General features: G+C 46.8%; 1 protein-coding gene across 5 annotated transcripts; it reads right to left on the reverse strand.

Moving 5' to 3' along the window:
- Nucleotides 1-5,135: 5,135 nt before the first annotated feature.
- Nucleotides 5,136-12,359, reverse strand: LOC120319878 (E3 SUMO-protein ligase ZBED1-like). 5 transcript variants are annotated; one of them, XM_039369189.1, is made up of 4 exons: nt 11,901-12,358; nt 10,815-11,362; nt 9,111-9,264; nt 5,136-7,549 (listed from the first exon to the last, which is right to left on the reverse strand). In XM_039369189.1, the coding sequence occupies exons 3-4, from the start codon at nt 9,256-9,258 to the stop codon at nt 5,499-5,501; spliced, it is 2,199 nt and encodes a 732-aa protein (XP_039225123.1). In that variant the 5' UTR covers nt 9,259-9,264; nt 10,815-11,362; nt 11,901-12,358; the 3' UTR covers nt 5,136-5,498. The 5 variants fall into 5 exon arrangements, with proteins under 5 accessions (XP_039225123.1, XP_039225124.1, XP_039225122.1 ...); XM_039369190.1 differs by lacking the exon at nt 10,815-11,362 and having other exon boundaries at nt 11,901-12,359; XM_039369188.1 differs by lacking the exon at nt 11,901-12,358 and having other exon boundaries at nt 10,815-11,470.
- Between the last annotated feature and the right edge of the window lie 139 nt (nt 12,360-12,498).

The raw sequence follows: 12,498 nt of genomic DNA on the forward strand, positions 1-12,498 counted from the left end.
CCCCAGAGCGCAGGCATTCAGGGTGTCTTCCCTTGTAAGATTGCTCCAGGTAGTACTGCATCTTGTTCAAACCTTTTGACGGTTTTGGGCGAATCGTGTTTGGTTTATCTGCGTTAATCTCTAAAAGAGCGCTCCCCGCGCTTCCCCGTTTGTCGTGTTAACGGTCACTGTGCTGTGGCACCTCAGAAGTTTTGCCTTCATCTGATGGCCTTGGTCCATGAGCATCAGAAAAAGCTGAGCAAAGAGAGCCTGTTTTAATTTATTTTTTTAATTTTTATTAGTTTATTTTATTTGTTATTTTATTTTCGTCCCGTCCGTTTGTCATGACTCTGGTCAGCTTATAATTAAAAAAAAACCACATTTTACATTTGAATACTAAAAAAAATTTTTTTTAAACAATAAAACAAATATATCAACAAAGGGCAGCCAAGATACTTGGCCAGTTAACAAGACAGCGAGCTCTCCATACTCGGAATACAGCCAGGTTTTAGACCTTAAAAAAAGGCTAACAAGGGTTGGAGCCACTCTTAATTTCCAAGGGAGGGATGTTCCATAGAGCAGGGGCCACTGCAGAAGAGGCCCTGCTTTCTCGACCCCTGCCAGCCCTGACATTCGTTGGCTGACGGGAATCTGAACCTGCCTGTTCTGCTCAACTATTGTATGGTAGGGGGTCTTGTGGGGGAAAAGTGATCGCTTTGGTACCCCAGTCCCAAGCCGTGTAGGGGTTTAAAGGTGCCACCAGTTCCTTGAATTTATTTATTTATTTATTTTTAGAATTATAAGCTGCCCACCCCCAGAGGACTCTGGCGGCTAACAATAAAACCATAAACATAACAAAACAAACAGTAAAGAACAGTCATCCAGGGATCAGTTATAAACCCAGGCCTGGCGGAAAAGCCAGGTCTTAAGCAGCTTGTTGAAAAACCAACCTGGTGGAGCGGTCCTAACTCCGGGGAGCTGGTTCCAAGAGGTGGGCGCCATCGACAGCAGAAGGCCCTCATCCACGCCCCGCCAAATGGCACTGCTTTGCCGAGCAGGTACCTGAGGAGGCCCAGCCTGTGGGATCTAATCGGACGAAGGAACTATGATGTAGTAGGGCCAGTTGTTCCTCAACCTTTCTAATGCTGTGACCCCATAATACAGTTCCCATGTTGTGGTGACGCACCCAACCACTTATAAATTCACCGGGTGCCCAGGGGTGTGGCCAAGAAAAGGGGGATAAAATTGGCAGACAGCCTTGTTTGGCGACCCCCGTGAAATGGTCGTTCGCCCAAAATGGGGTTCCCGACCCACAGGTTTGAGAAGCACTGTAGTAGGCGGTCTCGCAAATGCCTGGCCCTGGGCCATATAGGGCACCCAGAAAACACACCAGTAAGCAAATGCATCTCACGCAGAATGGTGTTACCACGTGCTCCATATCTGCACTTGTCCTGTCTGTCTGTGGAGAGAGACTGTACATCTGAAAAGTGCTGTCCTCTATTTACCTCTAGGTGTTTGAACAAGATAAAAAGTCGAGAAACGCTCACATGAAGCGCCATCAGCCTTCCAGGAGCAAATGGAGCCGATGAAAAGATTAAGTGGCCCATCAAGCACTTGAAAAACGAACCGAAGAAGGAAGGTAAAACCTTGGCATGGATTTCCTCCCGGGTAAACTGTTAAGGAGAATTTCGTGGTAAGTGCTGTTAAAACTACTGTATGCCCAGAAAAATGGGAAAAAAAAATCAGGTTTTCTTTTAAATTATGTTTAACGCTGCCAATAGATAAACGATTCCTAGGGCTGCTTTGGCATCCCTGGGTCTGAGTTAGTTCAAATGGGAGGCCAGCTACATCGGAAAAGATCATCCATCCCTCACTACAGTTATTGAAGGCCAGAGTTTGACATCCTGGGCAAGTAGGTAATTCATGTATAATTTTGACACGATTCCAGTGTCCTCAGCTTCCACTTTACTCTAGGAAACAGTTTTCTCAATCCACCTTGACATTTTTACGGCATGTTGGATTCAATCCCAGAATTCCACAGCCACAAATCGTTGCTGGCTTGGATTCTGGGAGTTTGAAGTCCCATGCCTTAAAATAGTCAAGGTTGAAAACACTGCTCTAGGAAAAGCTGAATAAGTTGAAGGCAGGGAAATCACTGGGACCCATGGACAGGGAGTCATAAAAAAAGTTACAAAAGAATAAGGAACGTTAAGGTGGTAGAACGACCGTTGATGCCAGCATTTTTGTTGGCAAATCCATTTTAACACCCTAGTATCTCTGTTCCAGAATTATTAACCTCTTGTTGCAACAGAAACAAAAAATTAATAAATACAGCATCTCACAGATCACTTATTCTTGATGTCATCTTTAGCCATTGTATTAAGTATTTGGAGGCGCTTCTGTGCCCGTACAGATTAAACAGAAAGCTTCAATATTATATCGCACCGGACAAAACTTTTATCCATCATACATGCCTTTAACGAATTAAGCCTGCATTCCATTTTAGATACAAAGACTTGGAATAGGTTTTTTAAGTTTGTGTCAAGATTCCTGATCAGGCTGTTTCAAGGATGTTTCTGAATGTAATCCTCCCAACTATAAGGGGTGTTAATGGTGTTCTACAGAACAGGCTGATTCAGAGGATAACTTCTGACTTCCAGATTTGAAGGTGTAACTCTTAACGTAACTTAACAGTTGATTTAACTTACAAATCACATCTCTGCGTAATCATATTTAGTTGTATGTCTTGTTTCAATTGAAAAGGTACGATACTCCCTTATTCTCTCCTCTTGCTCTCTCTCTCTCGTTCATCCCTCCCGCATCTGTGTCCTTGTAGAGTTCTGTTAATACTAATTTTTTTTTTTTTGGAGGAGAAAAATAGACTCAATCAATGATAATTGCCATTGTATTTTTCGTATCTTTTTTTCTGTGACTGATAGTTGTACAACTGCGTTTTTGATTCCACTCTAATAGTACCGAAGTGATTCTGGGGTTCTTGTTTATTTTGTATATGTTGGGTATTAAATTGGGTTTTTTGCAACCAAAACTGCAAGAGCTTTCCTGGATTTATTCTTTGGTTCGCCTGATCAAAACCATAGCGATGAAATCCAAGGAGAACGTGACTTCGGTTGTGTGTTTTGATAAGAACCCGTCAGCCCTTCCAGTTGACCAGATCAAGAGACAACATTCCATAGGATGCAGAAAATTATTGACGAAGTGCCAGGTGTGTAAATTCTAACTTTATTGCTACCACCACCTACATTACTAGAATCTCTCCCCAGACTGCTTGGCATCCTCTGGGAAAAATACCAGGTAACGGCTTTATGGATTTTGTGAGCAGGTGCATCAAGCCTGTGCCATTTGTTGGCTATGCAAGGACTCCAAGCTAGGCCCTTGTTTGACTCCTCCTCTCCAGCCTGGCTGGGCTAGGTTCCCACCGACAGGTAACAAAATTTTGCACACCTCGTCTCATGTTTTACATTACCCTCCTTTTTACTTCCTCGAATCAGAGAGGAGTCCAGCCAGGCCTCCATCTCCCATTCCCTTTAGAAGCGGTTCTGTCTGTGTACCGAATGGTTTCTGAGAGCTTTGCTTCGAGCTATTTCCCTTGCTTTTAACAGCATCCAAAGGTATTATTACAGGTGGCCCTTGACTTACACATTCGTTTAATGACCGTTCAGAGTTAACTCTACTGATGACGAGTTTTTCACTACCTCAGGACTGTTCAGCATCCTCATCCTCACAGTCACACGATCAAAAATGTTGGCACTTGGCAACAGGCAGGTAGTTACGACAGTTGCGCTGTCCCTGTCATGTGATCACCCATTTGTGACTTTCCCACTCCGTTTCTGACAAGCAAGTAATGGGTTAAGCTGGATTCGCTTAACGACCATGCAATTTCGCTTAACAGCTCCATGACAGCTGTGGCAAAAAGGTCTAAACTGGGCAAAAACCTCCTTAACTTTGCTTAGCAATGGACAATTTTGTCTTAATTGTGATCGTAAGTCGAGGACTTCCCTGTAGATATGGATAAAAAGCACCCAGCCACAGCCACGCAACCTTTGCCTTCTATCTTCTTTTTCTTTCTGATGCAGCTAACTAGCTTTGTGCTGAGACCATTCGCCGATTGCTATCTCGCTTCGATCTTTCTTTGTGTACATATTCAAAATATTTTACATAAACCTCAGACGTGCCCGTAAACAACAGTAGACAGATGACTTGTTATTTTCTTTATTTTATCCCCTGAATCGATTCCATCTCCCAACAGACTCATCTAACCTTGTTTAACCTTGTTTCAGTTTATTGGCACCACGATATTGCATAAGTGACAAGCTCATATAGGAAGTGGGAAAACAACCTATGGAATTAATAGTTGGATTGCCAATCCTGTTTACCCCCATTGCCAGAATACAGTTGTATCTCGGTATTCATCGTTAATTGGTTCTGGTGGGGGGGGGCGCAATGATACCAAAAACGAAGAGTAGCAACTCTTGCTTGACCAGCCATGCTGAGGGGAAGGGAGAGTTTTTAAAGTGATCCTCGAGTCATGAGGGGGCCATAGTTCCCCCATGCTGGCTCAGGAATTCTGGGAGTTGAAGTCCACGAGTCATAAAAGAGACAAGGTTACCTGCCCCTGGTCTAGGCCTGTATTTCTCAATCTTGGCCACTCGTAGATGGGTGGACTTCAACTCCCAGAATTCCTGAGCCAGCATGGCTCAGCTTGGAAACCTCTCCCTTTCCCCTCAGCATGGCTGGCTCAGGAATTCTGGGAGCTGAAGTCCACGAGTCATAAAAGAGCCAAGGTGGCCTACCCCTGCTCTATATGGTAGTCATTTAAGGAAGACATCTGAAATTATTTCAACTTTCCTTCTTAACCCTCTTTCCAAAATAGCGGAGGCATGAATCTAGTTCTCCAGTTAAATTTCATGGTTTCCCAGACCCACCTGCCTTCCAAGCAGACACCTGAATCTTTTTAGAAGAGCAACAGGAATGTCCTTACTCTCCCACCTGTTTTAAGTACTGGGTAGTCCTCGAGTTGCAACAGTTCATTTAGTAACCGTTCAAAGTTACAACGGCACTGAAAAAAATGACTTATGACCGTCTTTCCACACGTACAGCCGTTGCAGCCTCCCCACGTGATTCGCGTCACAACTGTGGCAAGAAAAGTCGTCGTAAAATGGGGCAGAACTCACTTAACAAATGTGTCAGCCACAGAAATTTTGGAGTCAATTATGATCATACATCAAGGACTACCCGTATGTCTCATTTTTTTTTCTTTAAAGCTAGTCTTATTTACAGGACAATCTGCACAACAGGGAGAAACCCACGTAAAGCTTAGGGCAGTAGGCAAACTGATTTTTAAGTTAAAGGACGAGCTCAAACCTTACTGCCAGTTTGACTAAAGTGACCTGAAAATCATGTTATCCTTTTTAAAAACTGATCCTCCTCTTCCCTTCTCGGGGCATTGGCTGCATCAGGATACACTGATTTCTTATGCTCTTCCCATGCCTGTTTTTTTTTCAATACTGGCTGTGTGCAGACTTACTCAGATTCTCGTTCCCGTTTCGCATCGATTCTAAAAAGTCAAAATTCTGGTGCAAGAAAAGAATTTGGTCCAGGTTTTCGGGGGCCAGTACACCTCTCCGGTGCTCCAGCGCACTTTCGCCAGCGGCAAAGGCCTGATCCGGTGGAACAACTGTCGCCGGTATAGCCAAATATTGCCGGGCTAACCGGGCCACCGAGGGGAAGCGGTGTTCGTTGCTCTTCCACCAATCCAAGGGGTTAGTGCTACGCTTGCAAAGGGGTTCCACGATGTAGTTCTCCAGCTGCTGATGGATCTCGGGCATGCTCTCCGTCGGGTCTTTCCCCAGAAGGATATCATACATACTTTGAGATTGTCCACTTGAACCTCTTTCCTGGTGAGCAGCAAGCTGGCCGGCTGCTTCACTGACCTCTGCTTTGTAATCGGAATTGGGCACCCAGAACTGGGTGGTCAGCGGTGTCTGAGGATTGAAGAACTGGGACAACGTGGCCTTGATTTTTTTGTGCAGCTCACTCCGCAGGCTTGGGCTGAGAAACCTCATTTCCTTGAATCGAGGGTCTAGAAACGATGCGATGACCGCCGGGCTCTCCAGCAACTTGGCTTCATCCAAGATACCCCAACACTGGGTGAGCTCACCTCTGATATTGTGGACCACTGTCTTGATGATGCCGCTGGCTCCTTCCGCCTGTTGCCCAATGGCGGTGATGATGCCATGGATGCAAGGCATCAGGGAGGCGACGGAGAAGTTTTGCTCTTCTCGCAAGAACGACGTGGCGATCTTAAGTGTCCTCATCACGGGCACCAGGTCCTGCAAGAGCTTCCACTGGTGATCGGCCAAATTCTGGACCACCGAAGGCCCCTTGGGATGTTCCTCCAGCACAGACATGATGGCCCACTTGAGGTCCAACAGGCATTCGCACATCTCGATAGTCGTTATCCAGCGAGCCCCAGTGTCCATGACCAGTTTCAGCTTGGTCTTGTTGATAGCTTCCAGTTTGCTGTTGAGGGAGCAAGTAGCTTTGGCATCTTGCTGGAAATAACAGACGACGCTTCGAGCAGCCGCCAACGCTTCCTGCACCTGCTCCACCTCAAGGCCCGCCTTGACGCAGAGGTGGAGCAGGTGAGCTGCGCAGCAAAGGCTGGTCCAACCATAGGTGCATTTCAGGTGGGACGAATTGGCCTCCAAATCCTGCAGGCTGTCGTGCATCATGCAGAAAACAGATTTGTTGGACAGCCCAAAGTCCGCGAGGACTGCATACAGCCTGTCTCCCAGGCTGCGCCCTGCTTTGTTCTCGTGGACCTGCTGGCTCTCCAGGATGCATCTTGCCCGCCGCCATTCTCCGTCGATAAAATTAGTCACCATCGTCAGGTACCTCTGGTTGGGGTGAGACAGCCAGAATTCGGCGCAGATGACAATCGATTGAGCTGTCTGCAGGTAGCGTTCCAGATGTTGCTTGACCACATTGTATCGATGCCACAACATGCTAGAGAGCTGCACTGGAGAGGGCAGAACAAAGCTAGGTTCTAAGTAGCCAATGAGAAGGCCAAAACCTTTGTCTTTCACAACAGAGAGCGGATGCAGGTCCCGAAAGATCATTTCTAGCACCAGTTCCAGGATCACATCCGACCTGGGTTCCGTGCAGGCCACAGTGTGATACGGATTGTTGTTCTCCGGGGTCAGCTGGCGAGCTCTTTTTATGGCGTTCTCCTGAGCTGCGTAGTCCGGGTCGGGCGCCTGGTCGTCCTTCAGCTGCGAGAGCAAGGTGTCACGGATGCTGTGCTTCCGCACCAGATGTTCCCGCATGGTGGTGGTGCTGTTGTGGAAGGACAGCTGCTTCTTGCAGACATTGCATTCCACGTAGGCGTCGCCCAGCTTGGTATAATAGTTCCAGACTTTGGACTTGCGGCGGTCGACGTAGAGAGACGTGCTGGTCCCGTCGTGGCCGTTGCCTTTCTCGCGCCGCCTCCTGGTACAAGGGCCCAGATTGGCTGGCACTGCACAAGTATTGAAAACCATTGAAATTTCCTCTGTCGAAATGGAACAGGAGAGGAGACAGTAACGGCAAGCATTGTGATTAATGGCAGCACAGTGGAATCGGCCACACATCAAAGGATGGGGATGGGGGAGCTGGGAGGGGGCGCCATTCATCCAAGACTGACATCACCTTCAGGAAAGCGTTATTATAAGGCTACTTGGACTTCGTGACAACTCTTTATTTTAGGGGCATGCCTAGTTTTTATGATATAATCACTCTGTCCCTTACAAATTAGGAGGATGTTGGTTTAGTGGTTAAGATGCTGGCCTAGAAATCAATAGACAGTGAGTCCTGCCTTAGTCATGAAAGCCAGCTGGGTGACTTTGGGCCAATCACTAGGGAATGGTAAGTTCTAGTCCCGCCTTAGGCATGAAAGCTGACTGGGTGACTTTGGGCCAATCACCAGGAGACTGGGAGTTCTAGTTCCGCTTTAGGCCTGAAAGCCAGCTGGGTGACTTTGGGCCAATCACCAGGACAGTGAGTTCTAGTCCCGCCTTAGGCATGAAAGCCGACTGGGTGACTTTGGGCCAATCACCAGGAGATGGTGAGTTCTAGTCCCGCCTTAGGCATGAAAGCCAGCTGGGTGACTTTGGGCCAATCACCAGGGAACGGTAAGTTCTAGTCCCGCCTTAGGCATGAAAGCTGGCTGGGTGACTTTGAGCCGATCACCAGGAGACAATGAATTCTAGTCCCGCCTTAGGCATGAAAGCCGGCTGGGTGACTTTGGAACAATCACCAGGAGACAGTGAGTTCTAGTCCCGCCTTAGGCATGAAAGCCAGCTGGGTGACTTTGGGCCAATCACCAGGGAACGGTAAGTTCTAGTCCCGCCTTAGGCATGAAAGCTGGCTGGGTGACTTTGAGCCGATCACCAGGAGACACTGAATTCTAGTCCCGCCTTAGGCATGAAAGCCGGCTGGGTGACTTTGGAACAATCACCAGGAGACAGTGAGTTCTAGTCCCGCCTTAGGCATGAAAGCCAGCTGGGTGACTTTGGGCCAATCACCAGGGAACGGTAAGTTCTAGTCCCGCCTTAGGCATGAAAGCTGGCTGGGTGACTTTGAGCCGATCACCAGGAGACAATGAATTCTAGTCCCGCCTTAGGCATGAAAGCCGGCTGGGTGACTTTGGAACAATCACCAGGAGACAGTGAGTTCTAGTCCCGCCTTAGGCGTGAAAGCCAGCTGGGTGACTTTGGGCCAATCACCAGGGGACGGTGAGTTCTAGTCCCGCCTTAGGCATGAAAGCCAGCTGGGTGACTTTGGGCCAGTCCCTCTCTCTCAGCCCAACCCACCTCACAGAGTAATTGTGGGGAAAGCAGAAGGAGGAAGGACATATGCTTGCCACCTCGACTTACTTATAGAGTAGTAGAGGCAGGAGAAACATCTAATAAACAAATAAGACAAATAAAGAAATCTGCTTAAAGAGAGCCACCCAGAGTTTGCTTTCCGCTGGCTGGGGAATTCTGGGAGTTGAAGTCCACCTGTCTTAAAGTTGCTAAGGTTGGAATACACTGTTCTAGGTGCAGAGATTCCTGGAGGAGAGATTCCCGTACCTTGCACTGTCTGAGGATAGGATGGCATGACTAGAGGGAGGCTTTGAACTTCCAAGATCTCCTTGGGTGGAGGACCCCCCTCGCTGTCCTCTAGTTTGACGCATTTCTGTAAGAAGTCACTGATCCTTTTGGAGCCCACATCTTCCATTTTGGTCTTAAAGTGAGGATCAAGGGGAAAAAAAAATAGCACAGTAGCATTAGAAATAACAAGCAGGCCGATCTGCTTCACCAAGAGCTACTACGGGGCCAAATAACTCCACATAATCCACCTTGCAGGAGAATGAAATGAAAAAAAAATGAAGGATTTACACGATTGAGACCCAAGCCAGGGGTAGGCAACCTTGGCTCTTTTATGACTGGTGGACTTCAACTCCCAGAATTCCTGAGCCAGCCATGCTGAGGGGAAAGGGAGAGGTTTCCAAGCTGAGCCATGCTGGCTCAGGAATTCTGGGAGTTGAAGTCCATGAATCATAAAAGAGCCAAGGTTGCCTATCCCTGGTCTAGGTTTATGCTAACCACACAGCCCAGCTCCCTTGAGGACAGGGGTGGGCAACCTTGGCCCTTTTATGACTCGTGGACTTCAACTCCCAGAATTACTGAGCTGGCACGGCTAAGCTTGGCAACCTCTCCCTTTCCCCTCAGCATGACTGGCTCAGGAATTCTGGGAGTTGAAGTCCATGAGTCATAAAAGAGCCCAGGTTGCCTACCCCTGGCTTAAGCTATAAAAGTAAATTCCGAACAAAGTGCCCGAATTTTCTGAGCCAGACTATTAATATGATGAAATTATTTAGAAATCCCTTTGTCCTAGTACTCCAAATTTCTTTTTATATATATATATATATATATATATATATATATATATATATATATATATATATATATATAAAGTCTATTTATCACGATTGGCTTATATAACGAATAGGCACTGTATGTTTAATATGGTTAATTAATTACACAATTTATTCAGTTGCTTGTTTCTTGTGATCTCAGACCCATAACGCTATTTATTCAAAAAGTTTGCAGCCCCATATTGCTAGAGCAGCCTAGCTGGTGGTTTTTTTTTTTTTAGATAAAAAAAAAAATTCCAACCCCCATAATTTTCAAAGGCCATGCTGGTTGGAGTGAATGGGAATTGTAATCCAGCACAGCTGGAATGCACCAGGTTAGGAAAAGCGACGATGCAGTATCGGTTGCACACTAGACAGTGTTATTCTCCCTCAAAAAATTCTGTATGCTGCTGTAACCACCTAAAAAGAAAAACTAGTATCATGTATGTGCTCGCAGCATGCCTGTTTGGAACAGCAATTTAAAAGAAGGATGCTAATTTTAATCTATTCTTTTGCCCGTATTGATTTCCCCAATGACATCGGTTTATCAATTTCGTCCGATGACGGAGGAGCTGCTTCAAAACACAGCTACTTGAATCTGGAGGGAGGCTGGGAATCAGGTTTTCATTCCCACCCAAGGCTCAACACGACCTTGCTGACACACTCACCGGATCCGTCAACCAGGAAAGCCAACGGTTCCTTTGGGACAGATGGATTTTCTGCTGGAATTCCACTCTGCCCATCCCACCTTTTTCCCCCGTGGAAAAATCCCCCAACCCGTCCAATGCAGCTTTTGGAGCAGCAAAAAGCAAAAGTTTTCAAGAAGCAAAGGCAACCGAGAGGCACTCCCAGAGAGAACAGCTGTGCCGATACTCACTCCTTTGTTATCATGAGCAGAGTGCAGCTTGCAGTTCTTTGCGGTCTCACAGCTCCTGGTGCAGCCAAGTGGGATTACAGGCTAACCTTTCTTCGGGAAGTGATTCCTTTAGGGCTCCTCTAAAAAGTTCCCAGCAGGGCTAAAAGCGTCCTTGGATTAAGGGGGATTCACCCCGAGACAGCCAGGCTAAGACTGTTTCTGCTTTTTCATTTTGAAAGCTTGCCCTCCCTCTCCTGGCAAGCTGCAAAGGATTCCCCTGCCCTTATTTATTATTATATTATTAGTTTTCTATTATTATTACATTTCATTAGTGCTTGATAAACATCGTGTCATCTGGGTTACATTTTCTGTTGCTTAGTAATACAAATTATATTCCTAGTCTCCACACCGTTTTTCCAGCCACTGATAAAATAAATTCCATGCTTGAAAATATTCTGTATCTTCTTCCTCTCTAATCCTCAGCGTGAGTCTGTCCATTTCAGCACAGTCCAAGATCTTCTTAATTATCACTTCCTCTGATGGTGTTTCTTCCTTCTTCCAGTGCTGAGCTAACAGGTATTAACAGTGACCTTATAACAGTGGTTCTCAACCTTTCTAATGCTGCGACCCCATAATACAGTTCCCCATGGTGTGGTGACCGCCAACCACTTATACATCACCGGGTGCCAGGGGCGTGGCCAAAGAAAAGGGGGAAAAATGGCGGACAGCCTTGTTTGGCAACCCCCATGAAATGGTCGTTCGACCCCAAATGGGGTCCCGACCCACAGGTGGAGAACCACTGCCTTATAACAAGACTCGGAAGGGACTTTGACATTGAATATATCCTTTGATTCTCAAGGGGATTGAGCATCCTTTAAAGTGGAACTGCACAGGGAGCCCTCGACTTGAGCCCAAAATGAACGTTGCTAAATGAGAAATTTGTTAAGTGAATTTTGCCCCATTTTAAGGCTTTTCTTGCCACAGTTGTTAAGTGAAACACTGCAGCTGGTAAGTTAGAAACACGGTTGTTAAGTGAATCTGGCTTCCCCATTGACTCTGCTTGTCGGAAGGTCGCAAAAGGGGATCACGTGACCCCGGGACACTCACCCATCATGAGTCAATCGCCAAGCGTCTGAATTTTGATCACATGACCACGAGGATGCTGCAACGGTCGTAAGTGTGGGAAAACGGTCCTAAGTCACCTTTTTCAGTGATGTCGTAACTGTGAGCTGTCACTAAACGAACCATTTTAAGTTTGAGGATTTCTTGTATGCATTTGCGAAGCCAAGTTTTGCAACAAGCATGCATTGCCTGGAGAAAGACACTTTTTAATCACATTTAACGATTTATTTCACACTGCTCTTGTCTTTAGAGCGCCACTTGGGTGTAGTGGGACTTCAACTCCCAGAATTCAAGCCCAACAACTGGCCTACAACTCCCATCATCCACAGCCCAGCCGGCTGAGGATCGTGGCCAATTTGGAGGACCCTCAAACCGAAGCGAAGCATTTCCGTAGCCTGGAAAACGGATTTCAACCCTTCCCTCCCGTATATAAAAATGGTACAGCCCAACTCGGCCTTAGCACCCTCCTACCCCCCCACCCCCGTCCTGGACTGTACCACCGAAGCGGTCTTCCCTGGCGGTGGCGGCCGCTGGCCTCACGTGATGCTGGTGAGTCAGCACAGCCTGGGTCACGTGAGAGAGA

Source organism: Crotalus tigris, unplaced genomic scaffold, assembly GCF_016545835.1.
Source record: "Crotalus tigris isolate CLP2741 ecotype Arizona unplaced genomic scaffold, ASM1654583v1 scf7180000020990.9691751010:1144802, whole genome shotgun sequence".
In the NCBI taxonomy this organism is placed as follows: Eukaryota; Metazoa; Chordata; class Lepidosauria; order Squamata; family Viperidae; genus Crotalus; species Crotalus tigris.